Source organism: Rhinopithecus roxellana, chromosome 4 (genome assembly GCF_007565055.1).
Source record: "Rhinopithecus roxellana isolate Shanxi Qingling chromosome 4, ASM756505v1, whole genome shotgun sequence".
NCBI lineage: Eukaryota > Metazoa > Chordata > Mammalia > Primates > Cercopithecidae > Rhinopithecus > Rhinopithecus roxellana.
In genome coordinates, this window is record NC_044552.1 from 69,335,504 (window position 1) to 69,357,988 (window position 22,485).

General features: G+C 41.2%; 1 protein-coding gene across 7 annotated transcripts in view; it reads left to right on the plus strand.

Annotated features, from left to right (window-relative positions):
* Positions 1-22,485, plus strand: part of ARID1B (AT-rich interaction domain 1B) — a 445,370-nt gene that overhangs the window by 306,772 nt on the left and 116,113 nt on the right. For all 7 annotated transcript variants that reach the window (XM_030928075.1, XM_030928069.1, XM_030928073.1 and 4 more), the window contains one exon: positions 9,798-10,041. In XM_030928075.1, the coding sequence (XP_030783935.1) occupies positions 9,798-10,041 (244 nt within the window). The remainder of the gene's footprint in view (positions 1-9,797; positions 10,042-22,485) is intronic.

Genomic DNA, 22,485 nt, shown 5'->3' on the forward strand with positions numbered 1-22,485 from the left:
TCCCTTCATGAGTAGAGTATGGACAGGGAAAAATTGTAACTTAACAGTGGAGAAACCTGGTAGACACCACCTTAAACCAAGTGACCAAGGCTAACATCACCAGTGGTGAGTCATGTTGACATCGTCATGTTGACATCGTCATGCTGACCTCCCCACTATGGTACGATATGAAGGACACTTCACTTCTGTGATATTTTCCCCCAAAATCTGTAAGCGCAGTCTCATCATGAGAACACACCAAGATGTGCAAATGAAGGACATTTTACAAAATACCTGACAAGTGTTCTTCAAACATGTCAAGGCAAGACTGGGAAACCGTCACAGAATGGAGGAGGCTAAGGAGACACAGCAAGTCATTGTAACATGGATGGTGGGTTGGGTCCTGGAACAGAAAAAGGACATAAGTGGCAAAGCTGGAAAAATATGAATGAAGTCTCTAGTTAAGTGTTGTACTAGTGTTAATTTTGCACTTTCGATAAATGTGCCATGTTTTGTGAAATGTTGCTGTTAGGGAAACTGGATGAAGGATGTAAAAGAACTCTTAGAAATGTCTTTGCTGTTTTTGTGTAAGTCTGAAGTCATTTCAAAATTGAAAGTTAAAAAGTTCAGTGAAGGATGAAGAATAAATACATTTTTTTCTTATGGTTCTTGTGAATGGGTGGAATATGAAAATAGTCAAGTTTAGTAATGTTCTACAAGTTAAAACTTCTCTTTTTTTCATTGTAGACTCCATACAATTTGTAAGTTGTGTGTGTAAGTTGTGTGTTTTTCTGTTAGGTTGTGGTCCCCCCCCCCCCCCCCCCAAGAGATGATATCTCACTATGTGGGGTCAGGCTGGAATGCAGAGGCTATTCATAGGTACCATAGTGTCCTACAGCCTTGAACTCCTGGGCTCAAGCAATACTCCTGCCTAATTTTTTTAAAGTTGCTAATTTATTTACAGTTCCTGTAAGTCTTAATGTTTATAAGCATTTTATTGCTATACTACTGAAGAAATAAATGTCTCCAGAAGGCTCATGCCTTTTTGTTGTTTTATTTTTAGAGACTGTGTGCTAAGCATTGTACTTCTAAGATAAACAGTAAAGTTGTGGGGTTTTTTTACCATGAGAGATGGGAGTGGTGGTGTTGACGGCTTTTCTGCCCTGAAGATTTATTGTAAACTTTCAGTTATAAAAACAAGAATCTGTAGGCAAAGTGTAAATCTTACATATTTACAGGTCTTGTTAGTTTGTCAATTTACTTTCAAAGCACATGGATCATTAATATTTATAGGTTCATACCTGGCAATGATGTTTGTAAAGCACCAATCCATAAACCCATCTCTCTTCCTCAGTGTTATTAGGTGATTTTTTTTTATAACTAAATACCTTGAGAGTTATCACCAGCAGTTTTGAAGTAGAATATAGAATTAAGAGACTATAATCTTTAGAACTGTATGTTAGTCATAGTTTTTAGATACCGTTAGGCTGTTTTAAGGTGAAGGCATATATCTTCCAACTCATGTTTTCCACTGATTGTTACATGGACCCGAAATGAGTCAGATGACGACGTCGATCCTTAAAACTATTGCAATCTAGAAAACATGTTGCTATTTACCCCTGACTAGAGTTACTCAGACAATTTTGTTGTCATTGTGTTGTTTGTTTAATTCTATATAATGCTAAAAATATACGGATATTTTAAGAAGCACTTTACAGATTTATTCTTTTTTTTTTTTTTTTGAGACGGAGTCTTGCTCTGCCGCCCAGGCTGGAGTGCAGTGGCCAGATCTCAGCTCACTGCAAGCTCCACCTCCCGGGTTTACGCCATTCTCCGGCCTCAGCCTCCCGAGTAGCTGGGACTACAGGCGCCCGCCTCGTCGCCTGGCTAGTTTTTTTTGTATTTTTTAGTAGAGACGGGGTTTCACCGTATTAGCCAGGATGGTCTCGATCTCCTGACCTCGTGATCCGCCCGTCTCGGCCTCCCAAAGTGCTGGGATTACAGGCTTGAGCCACCGCGCCCGGCCGATTTATTCTTTAACAGTACCTGCAATTTGGCCCGGCGCGGTGGCTCACGCCTATAATCCCAGCACTTTGGGAGGCCGAGGCGGGCAGATCACGAGGTCAGGAGATGGAGACCATCCTGGCGAACACGGTGAAACCCCGTCTCTACTAAAAAATACAGAAAATTAGCCGGGCGTGGTGGCGGGCGCCTGTAGTTCCAGCCACTCGGAAGGCTGAGGCAGGAGAATGGCGTGAACCCAGGAGGCAGAGCTTGCAGTGAGCTGAGATCGCGCCACTGCACTCCAGCCTGGGCAACAGTGCAAGACTCCGTCTCAAAAAAAAAAAAAGAAAGAAAGAAAAGAAAAAATAGTACCCGATATTTTAATTGTGTTTAAAGTGTTCTTAGTCTCTTCATTGGCACCCTATTGCACAGTTTTCCTCTTCTAATAATATTAAGACTCACTCTCTGGACCTCTGTAACTTCCTGGTTCCTAAAAATGTAGGTCCCTGTTCCTTGGCATAGGCACATGAGGCCATGCCCAGCCTGCCTCTCTCCTGGGCATCCCGAGTGCCTCCTGTCCCGAAATGAGCATGCACTCCCCTCGCTCTTCCTGCCCTTTGTGCCTTCCTGGATTGTCCCGTCTGCTTCCTGTCTCTCTCCCTGCCACGTGCCCCTTCCCACCACCTGTCCTAGAGTGCCCTTTACTTCTGGTCTGAACGCCAGTCCCTGGACATTTACCCGTCAGTCTGTCCTCTTAGCACTTATTAATTCACCCTCCATCATAGAATTTTCTGCACTTTATTGTCGTTTGTGTGGTTTGTCTCTCTTCATTGAGACTCAGTGATAGAAGGACATTCAAGTGTACAAGTCCACATACGAATATAAAAGGTCATCCACACATAACACTGCCTTCTCCCTTTTTCTTCACCTCCTGTCACCCATCCCACAGCACCGACTACAAAACTTAGATAGGGCTTGCTTAAGGGTGACTCTAGTACAAAAATACCTTTCCCCACATTATTCAGTATCTCACTTTGTTATAAAGCTTTAATTTCATCAGTACACTATAATTTGTATTCAAAACATCATTGTTCCTGGAATAGAAAAGTGCTAGGAGTTATGCACAGGAGTCTTTTTAGTGTTTTAGCACTGACATGGGGCCTGACTTGTGGGCAGGAAGGGTCTTAAGCATGTTGGACTTAAGTATGATAAAATCAGATAAAAAGCATTTTAACTGGTAAGAACAACGAACTGCCGCTAACAACACGCTGTTACTTTCTCACGTAAGAAAATATGCATAATATCTGGGGCACTTCAAAGGCCCTTGATCAGTGGTGGTATTAGTTGTTGCTAAAATCAGCATTCTCAGGGCCATAATCATGAGCGTTTCTGAGGCTGGTCCTGGGAGTCTAACCAAGAAGGGAAACATTACTTGCAGATAAAGGTAAATCCCAGATTCTATATACCCAAAACAAATTTATAAATACATTTTCGTACCAAATTATTTTTTAGTTCAAGACTGCCCATACTATGTTGAGAGGTCTATTTGTTGTTCTTCCTGGTCGACGTAACTCCTGAGACTGTTAATAGTGGAAGAGTGGAGAATCTGTTCAAAAAAGTTTGAAAACTGAGACTATTTTAGGAACCCCTTGAGGCTTGTGCAGTGGGGAAAAGGTCCCTTTTATGATGCATATTTCATACTCTCATTGTTACCACTTCTAAGTTTAGAATAGCAACATGTTTCATATCAGGAGTTTTAACCCAAGGACCTTTGAGAATAGCTTTTATTTTAGATGCTGATTTTTAAATACCAAAGAAAAGGTAACCATTACAATGGTATTTATCTAAAATGGTATGTCTGACTCTGAATTTTGCTTTTGTAAAGTGTCACTGTAGCTGATTATCCTCCAAATGTCCCCTTAAAATGAGAGTTATCCATAATGGAATCTTTGCCTGAGAAATAACACAAACTTACCAGGTGGAAGTCATTTCACCCAAAGATAGTTCTTGGCCACCTCTCTTAAAGTGAATTTTGGCCCATTAGTTTTTCTTGTATTATCTCTGACTTTTGATATGGTTTTTTGGAGCTTAGAACTATTTTTAAATTAACGTCAACCTTTTTTTCCCAGCTGACTTTGTACATCTAAAGGGTATGTACTGTATATACTGTCACATAATGAGGAAATAAATACGTATTTGGACTTGTTTAAATAAAAAGTGACACATGTATAACTTGGGAAAGAGGATACTCTTAAGGCCTAACAATTAGTGCTTGGAAGGATTTTTTTCAGGGATTCTGTTTTTCTGATGCCTTTGCTTTGTTTTGTAATGTGCTCTAAGATAGGAAGTGTGAGCTTTTAACTCATTTGCTGTCTAGACAAATGAAAGCAGCAGGAACTTTGGTAGGTATCTGGACATACACTATTACAATACCAGTTAATGCAAGAAAAAGCCTTTAAACATCATAGAAATTAAACAGTCACTGTGAGAATTTTCCTTTTGTGTGTATGTGTCTGTCAAATTATTGACTCAATTCTTGAATCAATTTCAAGGTGTATTCATAGCACATGACCAAAAATGATAGTTCCAAAATAAGGGCGGAAGGTGTGAAGTAATTTTACAGTGTGTTTCTAAAGAACCCAGAGTCTAATGACACTGAATACTTGACATCCAGGATGTTAATTAGAAACGGAGGGCTGATAATTCATTGCTAAGTTTTAATAGCTAAGTCAGTAGTTTTCAGTAGAGCATGTTTGGTAAATATTTAGAAATATTTGCATGGGCTGAATTACTTTCTATAGTGTTTGCAGCTGTATTTTTCTGTAGAGCTTATAAATTTAGTGGTATTTACCAATGAACAGTCATATCCATTCTGTCTTTCGCACCGCACTTGGCACAAGAAGTCACGACCCTTAGAAAGGTGAGGGTGTAGTTGAAGAGAGAAAAAGAAAAAGTACACGGCTTTATTTCATTTTAACGTTCTAGAAAGGAGAAGTGATGCTGTTTCTGCTTTTTAAGATAATTAAGAGACTTTTTTTTTGAAGACCACTGAACTGGCGTTTTAACCTGTGCTTTAAACTCATGGGAAGTCACAGTGAGAAATCATTAACTGTATCCTATTAAAATCCTTAAACAAGAGACCTGAACTGGTCTCATTGATTGAAATATCTTCTCTATTTCTGATTCAGTGTTTGTCCTCATGCTCTCCTGGGGCACTTCTGAGCAAGAGATGCCCAGATGTGTGCAGTGCTTGGCAGCTTTCTATGAGCAGCTGATCTAATGCCATCAGCTAATTGTATTGAGAACCATAGCTTAGAGTACTTTCATTTGCTTTTTTAAAAACCCAGTTATTTAATTAAGCAAGGGAGTAAAATTTTCTGACTTATTCCCAGTTCTCTGAGAAAGTAAAGCCACCAGTATTGACTGAATTTATCCTTTGGTGAGCTAACTTATGCTAAATTGGATACCATCAAAACCAAATATGTCTTTTGATGTGTGGCAAGTCATAATGTAGCAATGTAAAATATTTTTAGGGAGGATCATGTACAATCTGTAGGCATGAGAGAGTCTTTATACTTAATGTCTGTTTCAATTATCTACAGCTTTTTAAAAATCCTTCCCATGCATCTTCTTTGTGGGACATCCCACCTTTATTCCTTCTGATGCTGCCTTTCCCGAGCCTGCCCCAATGTAGAGAATCTGAACATATTTGTGCTGTGTGTTAATCTGTGAATGTTTCTCTTGTCAAAGTCTGGTAAGATTGTTACTGCTTTGGTGGCGTTTCATTCTAAGCACAGTGAAATCTCTTGTACGTGTCACTAGGGTCAGAATGAAAATTTTACATGGGCAGAGAGACCGTGGAAGGATGATGGTTACAGAAGGAGAGTCATTGCAGGGAATTGTCATTTAAATTAAGTTTTAAAGTTAAAACAGCTTCATGGTTTTGGTTTTTGAAGGCAGGGATTTTAAAAAATTCATCATTGATAGTAGGAGTTAAGTTATTTTTGGTGTGCCAGAAAATAATCAGTATTCTGAGTGAGGTCAGATACTGAAAACCCAACTTAATAGCAAGATTTCACCAAATCACATGATGATAGCAAAATGGTGATTTTACTATGCGTGAGAGTCCATGAAGTCATTGCCTTGCCAATCACCCCATCACAAAAAGAGGACTGATTTAAGGAATGCCATGGGGCAGGGGGACTCTCCTCGCCCCTTAAAAGAGACTGCCTGCAATTACCTCACCTGCCAGCTTTCCAGCAAGATAAATGGAAGCACTGTAGCTTGAAGGTGCCTTGGTTAGAATGAGATGCAGTAAGGTCTCTCTGTTCTTTACAGGCATCATAGATCTGATAGTACTTATAAAAGAAGAATAGAGTTGGTGCCCTGCTGACTAAATTGTCCTCTAGAGGAGTATTAGTTACAGAGCTTCTTTGTTAACTAGGCTGAATACTTAAACCACTGTTGAACTTCTTTTATTAGCATGTTTTAAGATAGCTCTACATACAGATACCCTAACTATCTGCAGGGCGGGAATATTTCTGTATAATTTACATATAAAAGTTGCGTGAGTGTGTAACAGTGATATAATAATTATATCTTTTTATTACTCTTCTGTTACACTGAGGTCTAGTGAGCACTGAAATTCTGATGACACGTGAACACAAAGAAAGCCACCGTTTTTATATTTTTCTCTTGATACTTCCTTGATCAGCTTGTTGAATAACAGAAATGTTTTTGATGCCTTTGCAGCCTGAGTGATGCTCTCTTAATACCCATTTGAGTCACTTTTTCAACCATAATATGGAATTTTAAGGGAGAATGGGGACGAAACTTGTAGGTTGTGCAGAGAATTACAAGAACTTCAAAGTAAAATTTCAGATTTTATGATGAGAGATTTGCATAAAATTATTTAACTACAATAGATGATTTTTCAAAAATTAAATCTGATTTGTCCTTTCTATGTTTAACTTCATATATACTACGGGATTTTATATCTAGTTATCTACCAGATTTTTTCTTTGGAGAAACATGAAAAGCATATTTCCTGCCCGATGGCTGTTGTCTGACTACCCCTTGATTATTAGTCATAACGTGTGATGGGCACTGTCAGGGCCTGGACATGGACACCATCACCCATCCTGGGTTTTCATGATCCCTTCAAAAAGAGTAAGATTATATGGAGTTGTCACTCAGTATTTTTCTGAGGGATGTAATAATGGAGTAAGTTCCTGTTCCTGTTAAAGCTTGTACCAGCCATGACAGCTTGTAACAGTAAAGTTACTGTGTGGTTCAGCTGAGGCCTGTCCTAATTCCTGTTTTTTCCCCAAGGAATAGGCAAAGGCAATAGAGACGGTGTGAGTACACATGGTTCTTTAAATCAGGGGTCAGCAAGCTTTTTCCTTTAAGGGCCAGAGAGTCAATATTTTCAACTTTGCAGCTCCCATGGTCTCTGTCAAAACTTCTGTTGTTGAGCCCAGTAATCAAGTTAAATACAAAGTTTCACCAGCTAAATATGTACAGAATCGTGCATCTCACATGCCCTTACATTTCTGCTAATCATAAGGATTAGCATAAATGTTTATATACCTTTGAATTCTAACAATCAGATGGAATTTACTTAATTTTATTTTGGATTTTTTCTGAGACTGGGTCTCACTGTGTCACCTAGGCTGGAGCGCAGTGGCTCCTCACAGGTGCCCTTGTCACTCACTGTAGCCTTGAACTCCTGGGCTCAAGCACTCCTGCCTCAGCCTCCCGAGTAGCTGGGACCACAGGCTGCTCCACCACACCAGGTTTCCCTTTTGGAGATTTGATGAACTCTTTCTAGGGGAGCTATTTTCAGTCTGCTCTGTTCCTGTTCTGTTGTTTCCCATAAGCAGTCATTGGACATTGAAGATTTTGTGGAATGAAGACGTTTTCTGTTTTACTTAGAAAGATGTTTTTCTTCTTAGCAGAAGATACTTTGTTTTTCTGTAGCATTTCTCTTTTTGATTAGGTTCTGTCAGCTATACTTTAGAATATGGTTTTTAAAGAGAAGTTTATTATATGCTATGACAGATGATCAACAGATAAACTAAACTGTCCAGGGTACTAAGATCCTAATCCTGAGTTTGCTTCGTGACGTTTCAGGGTGCCCTGAAGAGCTCTAACCAGCTCTGCTTTCCCTTGCTTTTTTTCGTACCTGCTGGTGTAGGTTTACTCTTAGAATCTTAGCATCTTCCTCTACCAGATTCTAAAGCCCTATTCTCAGAAGTCCCAGTTGTAAGCAGTGAGGTAAAATTTAACATTGATAAAATGTAGAGGGTGGAGATCTATTAGGATTGAATATGCCTTGGAAACAGTAGCATAACCAGATATTTGTGATTCCATTCTATAGTACGTAGTCTTCAATTATCAGGACAAGTATCTTTTATGCTGTAACTAGCCCTGAGAACTCGCTGGCACCTCGCTCGGTCGGTGATCTGGGAGTCCAGTTATTGCAGTGGGGATGCACTGAGCACCTGCTGATGGGACCTCCATGGGAACCGGGGAGGCGGGGCAGACCAGTGATGCAGGCTGAAGTAAAGGCTTTGTCCGCGTCCCCTTCTGCTGACGGAGCTGAAGACAGTTTCTTCTTCCTCCTCTCTCGTCTTCCCCTTTTCGTCTTTAGCACCTGCAGACCGTCCTCAGTAACGTAACCTTCAACAGTAATTTGGACTCTCTGAGCTTCCATTTTTTTTGTACCTGTATCAATGGAGATTTTAATCACTGCCTCAGAGAGTACGGCGATAAAATGTAGATGGCAATGACAGTGTAAAATTGGTATTAAAAAGTAAGGTATAACATTAGGACCCATTTCTGCCAACAAAACTTCTAAGAGATTTATTTTCACAATACCATGTATAAATACACACATTATTATCTTCTTTTAATGCCACTTTATTGTAAGAATTTCTCAGCCAGGCACAGTGGCTCATGCCAGTAATCCCAGCACTTTGGGAGGCCATGGCAGGCAGATTGCCTGAGGTCAGGAGTTCGAGACCAGCCTGGCCAACATGATGAAACCCCATCTCTACTAAAAATACAAAAATTAGCCGGGCGTGGTGGCAGGCGCCTGTAATTCCAGCTACACAGGAGGCTGAGGCAGGAGAATCGCTTGAACCCAGGAGGTGGAGGTTGCAGTGAGCCAAGATCACACCACTGCACTCCAGCCTGGGCAACAAGAGTGAGACTTCATCACTATATATGTGTGTGTGTGTGTGTGTGTGTGTGTGTGTGTGTGTGTGTGTGTGTGTGTCTGTGTCTGTGTCTGTGTCTGTGTATGTATTTCTCATCACAAAGTTTGGTTAAAATTGTGACTGCTATTACATTAGCATATCCTAGTTTGAAATTCACATAGTCCACCAATGTCAAGTTCTGAAAAGAAAAGACTCAAAGCCTGTAGTTTTTTACTTTATGATGTAATCATTTAAGAACCAGGCATTCCATTCCTATGGTAAGTCACCAGGCAGAGTGCTGTGTGTCTTGTGTGGCACTTTGAACAGGTCTAATGGACTCGGTGCTGACAGCTGAAGGGCAACTTGTATGAGGATGGTTTTATCAAAGAGAAGTACAACTGTACTCATTTTTTAGGAGAGAGGCAAGATCTTATTGGTTCAACTTACAAACGACCTCATTAAAATCTAATAAAAAGTGGCCATGCTTTGAATTTTGGGTTGTTACCCAGAAAACTTTCATCTCTGAAGGGGACATCATTATCATTATCAAGTCGTCTTTTGATGAGATATTCATCCAAACATGTCACTCTATAAATACATCTTTTCCTTTCTTAGGATCTGTCTGGCTCCATTGATGACCTCCCCACGGGAACGGAAGCAACTTTGAGCTCAGCAGTCAGTGCATCCGGGTCCACGAGCAGCCAAGGGGATCAGAGCAACCCGGCGCAGTCGCCTTTCTCCCCACATGCGTCGCCTCATCTCTCCAGCATCCCGGGGGGCCCATCTCCCTCTCCTGTTGGCTCTCCTGTAGGAAGCAACCAGTCTCGATCTGGCCCAATCTCTCCTGCAAGTATCCCAGGTATTTACTTTCCTAGTAATTATTGTTTTACTTTGTGATAAAGAGAGATCTCATGTTCATCAACAGCAACTCACATTTCATTACTTTACTATTTAAAAACCTAGTGGCCACGTATTAAGAGTATAACCGAATTCTCACCAAGGCATACGAGAGTCCCAGTTCCTGAAGAAATTCAACAGGTGATTATAACTACCCCTTTAATAAAATGACCAATTACGTTGTTATTTTCAATTTGCATATTTACTTTAACTTATGCCAGAAACAGGATATTATTTATCCTCTTAGCATATGTTTTGTAATGATTCTGTTACATCAGATCTTCTGTTGATGAGTGCCACCAAAGTGAGATTGTTGGTGAGGATCGGCCTTATATTTTTGTGGTTCTATTTAATACTTGCCACAGCATTTACTTTCTAAAACATTTCCACAATCTATACTTACCAGTGTCTGATCACATCCAGGCAGTGGTTGTTTCTTGAGCATGGTCGAGGCATTCTTACTGATACAAACTCGTGCCTTCTCTTTGACACAAGGAGGCCATGTTCTGGTTAACTCCATGTTATTTCACTTGTCTTGCATCACCTCTATCTTCTGCTCCCTTTATTATGTTCTCAAGGCTATTTATTTATTTGGTTATTTATTTGTCAGTTACTTCATCCTCATCCAGCTTTCTTATATCAAACTTCATCCATTCAAATCTATCACGCAACTAGCTTTCCTTTATCACCAAACCAGATAATGTGTTCTATCCTTCCAAAATCGTGGGCATTAGTTTGTGCTTTTTAACATTTCACCTCTTTTATATTAAAAAAAAAAAGTGTATTGTGGAATGTTTAGAATATTACACATATATATCTCTAAATAAAATAACATATATAGCACGCCAATTTGAAACATTATCTATCAAATAAACATTCATGAATTCACCATCTGGTTTAAGAATTAGAGTATCATAATGCCATTGTGTCTACCTGTATATTTCTTCCTTATCTCAAGCTCTATACCTCTCCCTCACTTCAAATATCCTTTGAATCTTTTTAAAATATTGTTCTTTTGGTTTTTGGGTTTTTGGGTTTTTTTCTAAGAATTTTATTATAAACATTCATAGATACATATATTTTATTAAGTTTTTAGCTTTACAGAAATATATTATATTTGGAATGACTATAATTTATCATCCAAGTTGAGACACTTTTGGGCATGCAAAGGGCTACTATTAACAATTACAGTAGGACAGCGCCGTAAACCAGAAGGTCTTGGGCAAATCAGATAATATGGTCACCCCACTCATAGTGTGTGCTAAAATTTGCTTTTTTTAACTAAACGTTGTGTTTCTAAGATTCATCTGTAATTTGATATAGGTATACACTCAGTACATTTTGATTAAAGCATTTCGATGTTATCTTTCTTTCAAAAATGTTTGTTTGTCCTCACAGTGTTTGTAATAACCTGGACTTATCTGCTGCTTTTCACTTTTTAATGCTATGAATACGCTATAGTCTAGAATTTTTAACACAGTTTTTGGTGTTGACATGGTTTGTGAGATGTCACCTACCTAAATGTTGGAAAGTTATATGTAAAATATTGCATTACTCAAAGAGCTCACTCTTTGATTCTAAATTGAGTCAAAAGGACTTTTTCTAAAAACCTAAATGAAAACTTTCTTGAGGTATAAAGATACAGTGGTTTTAAATCTTAAATTCCTGACATGAATAGTTAGCCATCTGAAGATTTTCCACGTCTCTCATTTCAAATGGGGATTTCTAAACTTGTACTTTCATTGTTGGATTTTGATGCAATACAGAACATAAAACCCAACAGAAAACCTTGCTTTGGGCATGTGATCCTGCGTGTCAGGTGTTACATTATATAGTATTTTACAGAGGAGGTAGCTCAGCAAATTCAGCTGGCATCAGAGTCTGTGGTTTAGTTGGTTTGCACAGAGTAAAAGCTGGTGAGTGGGTTATACACCATCACAAAGGACGCCCATTCTTCACAGTGACTGCAGATGTGTGCGGGCAGAGAGCACAAGGACCTCACTACCATTTCTCCCTAACTCCTAGAAAGCTTTCCACTTCCTTGGATATGCATTTAAAGTATATAGTTTGTTTTTTAAACTTGTGTCAGAAACCCTAACCACCATGTTGCTTCACTGTACTATTACAAATCAGCTCCTCTGTAGCCGACATCCATATGGTGCTTGGTAAATCTATTCAATGACATTTAGTATCGGGAAGAAATTAGGCAGCAAAAGCTCCACCTTTTTTTTGGTGGGATATTCTTCAAGTAATTCTTAACTGTCTACTAAATGTGAAGCTACATGGGATCAGATTATATAAATATGACAAAGAGAACATTTCTTAGTGTATTCTCCATAGAGTAACCTCTTAGAAAATCTGATAAGCAGTTTTGGCATTTGTTCACCTGTCTTCCAAGTGGAAGTACAAACGTTTGTACTGGATGGACTTTCATAATGATGTGATACTAGCCACACAACTTGAAGAAGCTTCTAAGCCTTTCTGTGCCTCAGCTTCTGCATCTGTAAAGATTTCCTCACAGGGGAAATGCAAAGATTAAATGTGTCACTGCACATGAGACAGGTACAGGCTGAGCACTCGGTGCTTGTTGGTTCTTGCGATGTTATCTTCACTATTATGGATATTACTCAAACTGAGACTGTCTGTGACAATTACTGTCCAGAGCTGTACAGTTGATTTAGGCAGCAGGTCTTCTGGTTCTTAATCCAGTGTTGTTTTTGTGCAATTCAGAAGACATGTATGTTGTTCCCAGTGATGACTTGGTATGCTTGCTGAGGTAGTTCAGTAGGACTGCTAGGGCCAGCTGTGAAAGCAAAATATATTTTCACAAAGTTGAACTCAGTTTTCTTCTGGGCAAAAAAAAAAAAAGGTCCACGTTCCTCTTCTTGGGTGTTGAGCCTGAAAAGGTTAAGAGGAAGACCAGAAAACAAGAGGTAGAAGTAACTGTACCCCAGAGATTAACAGAATTTCTACTGTTGTCTCTGCACATGAAAATTTTAGCTGGACACTTACCCCCTGCTTCAGTCAAATCATAGGCAAACTGATTTATGCTAGACTGCCTCCTGCCACACAGAATAGTTAACATGAGATGCAGTATAAAATCCTGGATTATTTTCCCTCTTTCTGCCTGTGCGGAGGCCACATCAGCTAACTGAGCAGCACTTCCCGCCCAGTGGTCCCCGCCAGGGCTGCTGTACACACTTCAACAGGTTGCTCATTGTACAGGGTCTCAGTGGTGAATGGGAGTTCACATCTACCTGCCCTCTTGTGGGAAGGGGCACCATTTTCTCATTCATACAGAGGAGCCAGGTTACCCTCAGTAACCTTGTCCTAGACCTTGGGGGAGTAGTCCATGGCTTCAGTCCAGGTAATACCCATTTCTCTTCTCTCTGTTCCCACAGCTAAGCCTAGGGGCACTCAAATGTCAGTTTTCGATAGCTTCATCAAACATTTTATATGCAGCTATTTTAATGGAATTTACTCAACGCTCATGACAGGTTTTTGTTGGGGAAAAAAAGATTGTCTTCTGTTTCCATTTCCCTCCACCTAGGCACGCTGTCCTTTTTAATTTTTTTAAATCATTTCCCTAAGATTCATATCCTTATTCTCTGAGAAGTATTAAATATATCGAGTTATCCAACTTGCATTATGTTATATATTTGTGTGAACTTGGTCATAGGTAATAAAACCACATTTTGGAGATGATCATAAAGTTTGTCTTTGCTTTTTGTTTTATATTTACTTTTACCTAAATGCAAATACACCTTCCTTTAGAGAATAATGAGGCCCATCTCCCTCCTCCTTTTTCCATCTCTACTCCTTATATTTAAATGGTGTGGATCTGTACATCAGATCCCAAGCTCATATGCAGTCCACCTTTTTTTGGTTCTGAGTCTGCCAGTGAAGCATGCATGCCGTGTAGAGATGACATGTTTTCCCAGGCATGATACTCAAACCGTCAAGCTATCTGTTAGGAATTTCCCTTTATTTTTCTATATATAGTCTTTTGTTTTCTTCCTGTCCCTTCCTCTTATTCCCAGCACCCTCTTATGTTTGGCTCTCTTCTCTCCTGTTGCCTCCTGCTATATCTCACCACCTCCTTTCCATATCTCACAGACTGGCTCTTTCAATCATTGTCTCTCCAACAAGTCACTGTAAAATGTGCAGCTGTTATGTAGCTGATAGCTGGGATGAAGTAAAGCCAAATGTTGCAGGGGATTCTTCCTGATGTTGCTTTCCTAGGATTTGTTGAAAAAGACCAATCATTTTTCTCCATCTCTACCCTGGTAAATGTAATTGACAGCTAATGAGAAGTATCACAGAGGTAGATAAACGAAGCCCAGTAAAGCATCCCAAGTGGCTGATTCTGTTTCTTGCCTGTTAAACTCTTCCTCCACTCACTGCAGATTTGCCCTCCTGTCTTGCTGCCTCACAAACATTGTGAGTGTCATGGGAACCACTACTATGATACACTGGTACAACACTGCCCCACCACATCCCTAACTCAGCGGGGCTTTTCCTCCTGCATTCTTTGGAGAAGCAGGATGGAGATTTTTTATGTTAAGTAGCCACATGAATTCTCTCCCTTTGTTTGCACATTCCTGGGCTCCAGCATTGCAGCTCTCTATAGTTAGAAGGTAAGAATTCAGGCCTGCTTGTTGACTCTAAACAAGCGTTTGAGAACAGAAACACAAACACTATACTCTCCCTCCAGTGCCATTACAAATTTTCTTGTTTTTTACATTCTCTCTCCTCTTCTTACTGATGTATTTATATTTAGAGACAGAAATGAAATAGCTCCATCTTTGTAATTGGCAGTGTGTATTCATATACTATACATTTAAATTAAGCAGATGTAATGTCAGGTACAGTTAATTCTGAAATGTACGATATCAGACGTAATGCTGATATTCTAGTAAATGATCCCATCACGTTGCACTTACGCTGCTTCTTGGGTTACATCCTAGCGTTTTTCACTTTGGCGTACGGAGGGCTGCCAGGTTTTGGATGTGTATTGAACAGGTCATGGGTCTTAGGCTGGGCCTGATTGCCCCTAATGCATGGTGGAAGCTGACTCAGCACAGCCTCTGAATGCACCGCTGTTGCCAGAAGATTCTGCAGATGTTAATTTCACTTGTCTTCCCTCCAGAGCCAGCCATTCTGGTTTACTAACAAAGCAAAAATGTAAATAAGCCAAACTTTACAATTTTTTATTTTATTGGCCAGAGGCTTTTGTCAGCTTTTCCTCCATGTCCTGTGAGCAGCGGCAGCGTTTAAATATTGACAAGAGGGAGCTTACCATGGGGTGAGGAATGGACAGGCAGGTGTTAACTGTTCATAGCCTGGCTGACACTTTTGTTTATACAACTAAGCTCATCTGTTTTTTTAATGAAGATCTAAGAATAGTAACTGAAAATTCCTGAATAGACTTTTCCCCATTCTTTTTTTGGCATTAGGCATTTGGTATTTGTACCAAGTCCAGTGTAAGTAGAGTTAACTCACTTTGATCTGGCAGCAGAAGGCCACTGATCATAATAGATTAGGGTCAAAAATACAAAATTAGGTCTTCACGCTAGCAGATAATAAGGAGCTATTTGTTTTCATGACTGTTGTTCTTCTTGCCTCGTACTAGGTAAGACTAATCAAAGGCAACATCATCCTAGCTATCACAGACAGAAACAAAATAGAGTTGCATCAAATATGAAAGTGGAACCCCTTGTCTTTTTACATTCCGTGCTTCGTTGTTTGGAGCCAGCCACTCACCTGCCGCCTGGCCTCTCGACAAACTACCCGCTGGTTGGGTGGGTGTGAGGGATGGGTCAGGGCGGCTTCAGAGCTGAGACTGTGAAGCCAGGAGGCCCGAGGAATCTCACTCACCTTCTAGGAGCTGCCTTCACTGCTCCCATCTTTTTCTACTGATACCTCCCCTCCCCTTCTCCCTCTCCAGCCAGCTGCGCTTCACCCCACTCCAGTGATCACCTCTGCACATGTGCCTCCCACCTAGGGTAGCCACCTCCAGGAGCCCCTCCACAGTGCACAGCATGTGGTGCCCCGCACCCTTCTGCTAATGTCAACTCATACCCAGCGAATAACTTCAGTCTCTGTCCTTTGAAAAGGATCACAGATGTGATGAGCCTGAAGAAATTGCTTGGTCAGAGCTCATCCTCCTACACCACCAAGCACCAGTTCCTTTTTAGTGGAACCTGATTCTCTGCAGCTTTCTCGTGGCCATTCCTAGAGGGCGAGAGATGCATCCAGCGTACCAACCAGCCATGATGAATCTGTGCCCCTCAGGAAAATCTCAGACACAAAAAGCATGAGTTCTAGAAAGGGTGGCACGTATTGGATTAAATATGGAAAAGAACTGTTTGGCAGCACTGGGGTATATTTAGAGCTCTTCTGTGTGAGTGCTCACCCAGTCCTACCCTTCAGCAAGCGAGAGCTAAGTAGATTTCTCTACCAGCCGATATAGCTGCAGATCCAAACAAGAAGATATTCTGGTCAAAAAACTAATTTTCTTGCTTAATTTGACATTCAAACAAGCAGAATCTGGAAGGATGCTATAATGGGAAAGAGAAAAATGAATCTCAGTTAGGAGTTAGTCATAGGCCAGAGTGAACAGGAAGGATTCCAGTGAGAGGAAATGATGGCTCCTGGTCTAATTTGTCAAGATTAATACCTATCAGATGAACAATGGAGGATGCAAACCAGTGTCTCTCTTTCATTTAACCCATTTCTCCTGGAGTTCTAGATCTCTTAGGGCTCAAGCCCATCCTAAGTAAAGAAACTTTCTACTTTTTAATTTGGCCTTAATGAAACTCAGGGTAAAAAAGCATGAGTTTACTTCTATATGTAAATAATTCTTAGCCAGTGTCCTTTCATGATAACATTAGCAGTAGACCCTCTAAAATGGCATTTTGTGTACTGACAGAAATTTTTTATCTGAAAGTCTGCGTAATCACCTTACCTAATAATCTTATTTTTAAATATCTATCAAATGTTCCTTTTTGGTTTCACTGGAGGTGGAAATCCTGCAACAGCTTGTTGCAAGGAAGGTGCATGCTGCTTATTGGCAGGCCAAGGAGAAAAAAAAAAAATTAACACAAAATGCCATTGATATATCCATGTTTTTAATCTGTGGCAGCACAGAAAACCAATTCAGCGGTTCTACAAACCAAAGAGAACTTAAGCCAGTATTTTTTCCCTGACAAAGTAAAATATTTGGGTGTTACACAAAACTACTTCCATTCCTTCCAAATGCTGCTTAGCAATAGTTAAGAAAGCAAATTGTATATTTTGTCTCTTTGAGAGATGGGGTTGCATCGCTGTATGGCTTAGTTATTGGTAGTGTGATACTGAACCTCCCACTTTAAGATAACAGCTTTAAAATTCAGGCCAAGATCCTGGTTATGGAAACTCAGCAAGTCCATGGGTCATGAATATTCTCAGCGCTGTTTCTAGAGGGCATGCCCCATTGCTGTCTGGCGGCCAAGGCCTTGCGTTTGAAGAACTGCCCCAGTGTTCTGAGCTACTCTTCTCCTTCAGAGGTCACTCCAGACCCCAAGTCAGGTATTCTGATAGATGGGGAATGAGTATTGTTTTCTTCAAAAGCACAGGTCTTCTCAATCTTTCATTCCAACAAACCTCAAATGAAGCCTTTTCCCCCTCCTCTTTCTCCCACGTTCAGAAATAAGAAAACATTAGACATTTATCAAAATACAAATTCCCACTTAGTTTTGCTCCCTCTCTTAATTAAAAAAAAAGTTGGATAACTCAGTTTAAATTATCCTGTCAGTTTCCATTCCCTTTCTCTATTCTTGTGTGTATGAAAATACAAGAAAGCCTGTGTCACCAAGGCAATATTATGTGCCTTTTTCTTGCTCTGCAGTCTCAGCAGTGACTCATGTGTTTTCATGTGTTTCCACTCCCACTTCTCCATTACTTTTTTGCATTGTTTGCTGGAGAAGCACTTCAGACACCTCGTTCTCTGTTTGTTTTCACTCTTGAGCCGAGTAGGCCGTCCCTGCTCTGAACCTGTGCTCAGCTGCGTGTCATTGCGTCTGGACTCTGCGTGTGCTGCCTCTGTGGAAATGCTGTTGGCATTGACCTGCTGCCTTCTCCCTTCACTGAGAATGAAGATTCAGAATGGAGGGGTACAAAAGCTTTTATGAACTAATTTTAGCCTAGCAGTAAAGCATTTCAGAAATCACTTGAGTGCATTTTGGAAAATGGTGGTAAAATGAGTCAAGATGCTCCTAAAGTTGATTTCGCAAACTTCTGGTATATCACCATGTTTCCTAAAAGAGAATAAGTAACAATTGTGTAAGGAACAAAACCATTTTATAGAGAGTGTTAAGTTTATTTCTCAGTCTTCTGATAACCCTGAGGCCAGGATTATTATGATGTGTTGATTGATTATAGCTGTTAAGACTCTTACTAATCAGTTTCATCCCTTATTCTCAATTCACACACTTGCACCTTTGATTTCTCTTCCATAACAGGGTGATGTGGGTTGTCGTTGACTAATGAAGAGTAGAATTGGTTTCGGCATGAGACAAACGGAATGCCTTCACCAATCCTAGAATGCATTAATCTTTCATAATCCACATCTGCATGTTTATAAATGATATAACCAGGAATTGTTAATGTTGATATTCTCCCTTCCAAACAGAAAGTGACATAGGAGTTTGTACTTGTAAACTGCATTGAATGCATAAAGCTGAATGCCAAGAGCGTGACCTCGCTGAGCATGCCAAATATATTACTTCATTTGTTGGTTTTAGAAAAGTAGCATGTTGCACTTTGGGTGTTGGATACACCAGGTGATACCCTGTGGAAAGCCAACTAGCCTAATTGTTCATTTTCCTTCCTTATTTTATCATTCTATCTGTCATTAATTTAGCAAAGCACTGAGTGTATATTATGCTGCAGGCGTAGTAAGTGGGGTAAAGGCACTGAACATAAACTGCAAAGGGTCCTGTCCTCGTGAAACTTAAAGTCTTGGCCGGGCGTGGCAGCTCATGCCTGTAATCCCAGCACTTTGGGAGGCTGAGGCGGGCAGATCATGAGGTCAGGACCATCCATCCTGGCTAACACAGTGAAACCCTGTCTCTACTAAAAATACAAAAAAAAAAAAAAAAAGTAGCTGGGTGTGGTTGTGTGTGCCTGCAGTCCCAGCTACTGGGGTGGCTGAGGCAGGAGAATGGCGTGAACCCAGGAGGCGGAGCTCGTAGTGAGCCAACATCACGCCACTGCCCTCCAGCCTGGGCGACAAACAGAGCGAGACTCCGTCTTAAAAAAAAGAAAAAAAGAAAAAGTCTAGTGGGAAAGACAGTAGATACATAAATAACTACATACTTTATTGTCAGGTAGTCGGGGAAAAAAATCAGGTTACTTCTTTAGATAGCAGTGGCTAATTAGAGAAGGTGTCTCTCTCAGAAGTTGATACTTGAACAAGAGAAGTGAAGGAAGGGCAGGGGCAAGCCATGTGAGCATCTAGGGAAGACTATCCAGGCAGAGAAAGGAGCAAACTCAAAGGCCCTGAGTTAGTACTGTGCTTAGTGTGCTGGGCGGCGAACACCAGGAAGTCAGTGCAGCCAGAGCATAGTGGTCACGGGCAATGGAGCATAATGCATGGGCAGTTAGATGAGAGAGGAGCTAACGACTTTGTAGGTTATGATGATGATTTAGGAGGTTTTTTTATTATTTCTTTCTGAGAAGGAGTCTCGCTCTGTCTTCTAGGCTGGAGTGCAGTGGCACAATCTCCACTCATTGCAACCTCTGCCTCCCAGGTTCAAGCAATTCTCCTACCTCAGCCTCCCAAGTAGCTGGGACTATAGGCACGTGCCACCACGCTCAGCTAATTTTTATATTTTTAGTAGAGACGGGGTTTCGCCATGTTGGCCAGGCTGGTCTTGAACTCCTGACCTCAGGTGATCTGCCCACTTTGGCCTCCCAAAGTGCTGGGATTACAGGCATGAGCCACCGCACCTGACTGATTTAGGAGTTTAAGTGTGATGTGAACCCTCTGGAAGGTTGGGAAGGCAGGGAATAGCATAATCCTGTTTAGGTTTCAGGAGGCTCACTGTGGCTGCTAAGTGGACAGTATACTGTAGGGGAAGGTGAGAGCAGAGACACCAGAGGCTCCTGCAGTAGGCACGCGGAGGGTTGATCGCTGCTTGGATGTGCACATAGCGGGAGTAGCGGCAGAAGGAGTTTGGCCGAAGGAATGGGTAAATGATGGTTCTGTACAGAAGACAGAGGTACAGGTGTTTGAAGGGGAACCAAGAGTTTGGTTTTAAACATTTGGAGTTTGAGATTCCTACTGGGCATCCTAAGGGAGGTTCTGAATAGGCGATTGGATAAGATCTGGACTCAGGCAGTATTTTGGTGGGAAAATGAGTTTGTGAGGCATTAGGGTTCAGGATGAGGTCCCCTGGGCACCAGCCTGCCTCAGCATCACTTGAAGGGCTTATGATTCAGTAGTTGTGGGGTGGAGCCTGACAGTTTGCATTTCCAATAATTTCTAGTTCTACTGAAGCTGCTGGTCTGGGAAGTACTGGCCTAGGAAGTGAGTGAAGGTCAGCGGTCCGCAGCACTCACCACACAGCATACCTGGGAAAGGACCGATGCTGGCCCAGCCCCGGAGACGCTTACCTAATCAGTCTGACGCAGGGTATTCCATCAGTACTTTCTTAAAGCTCTCTGGGTGGTTACTATGCACAGCCAAGGCTGAGAATCACTGAAAGAAGAATTCTGAGGAAACCCTGGGGTACCCAAAAACATAGAGACTGTGAAAAAGAAATGGAAGAAGAAATGTTTCTAGAATATGGAAGAGAACATCTGTGTCTAAGACAGCTTAGCACTTCCCCAGTGCTCCATGGGCATGGCTGAGAAGGAGGCCTGTATTCCCAGTTAGGAGCACATACATTTCTCACAGGAAAGTTGAGGGATCAATAGCTCATGTTTTAAGGGTGGCATAGTGCTGAGTTTTTTTTCCTGACCTTTCTAGAACTAGATTTGGTTCAGTTGAAAGTTATGTCACAGAAAAAATTCTTACGCAAAAATACTGTTGTATTCTCAAGTCCAATTCAGTTAGCAGTAGACTCCTTTATTTCCACAATTGTTATGTTAAGTTCATTTCACATAAAATCCAAGAATCATGTTATTTTAATTCTACTTGAAAAAAGGCAAAAAAACGTATCACGTTTTAAGAGAACTGAACCTCAGTGGATATACATTTTTGCTGCTTATTTGTTTTTCATGTGACCTCATTGCCTTTTCTTAGAAGCAGGTGGAGGAACTAGTTCAGAATTCCCTGTTTCTATACCACTGACCGTGACTTTGTGTCAGATCTTTGCTCCTAGAGCTGCATTAAAGAATAATGTTATTTATCCTTTCTGCCTGGAACATTCATCCCACTTTTTATGCAGCCCAGCAAACTCCTACTTATCCTTCAAGACCCCATTAAAGGATCTTTCCCTTCACAAAGTCCTTGCTGCCCCCTGCAGCCCCGAGTTCAGCTTCTCCCTCAGGGCTGCCCCAGCTGCCTGAGCCCCTGGTGGGCTGAGAGCCTCTTTCTTCTTTTTGTCCCCAGTGCCAAGAACAGTGCCTGGCAAGTAGCGCCGTTCTGTAAACGTGGGTCAACTTAAAGAACTCACAGTTCTCTTAGAAAAATGGGAATTCAAGAGAAGAGAGTTCTGAAATTGGTGACTTATATAACCTTTCTCCTGTGGGCTTGGAGCCGTCTCTCTGCCTTTGCATTTCACCCTCCACAGGATCATTCTTTTCCCCTCCCTCCTGAAAGCGACTCCACTGTGACAGATACCTTTCACAAGTGTGCTTGCTGAATATTTAGTCCAATCTGAAAGAAGTAATGAAGAATACTTGAGGTCGTGCTCGAGAACCTTCCTCTCCACATTGCCACAGACAGAGGCTCTGTGGCCTGCACAGCCCTCCTTGTCCCCTGGCACTCAGCATGGAGAGCTTAGCCGTGCCCGGGCTGGCACTGCCTCTGGCAGAGTTTACTCCTGAGTTGCAGGTCCCTGAGGGTGCCCACTGCCACCCGCCTGGGCCCCTCAGTTCTAGCCTCGTGCTGGAGAGGTCTGCTCTCCCGCAGCAACCTCACAAGCCCAGCACTGTTAAAAAGGAGTCTGGTTATTGATTAATCCGGGTTTCATTGTGCAACTCTTTCTTTCTTGAAAAAGCACTTATTTAAATACCCAAATGTATTTGGGTATCATGCTGTGAACTGTGATGTCTAAGCAAGGTAAGCAGGTGCTGGTTTCCTTTAAATATACATTGTGAAGTGTTGATTTGTCCCCCTTAGATCCTGGAGATTTCACTCAGGAGCCTTGGGTTTTCTGTTTGTTTTTTAAGTTTTTCAGAATAGTAAATGCTTTTAGCT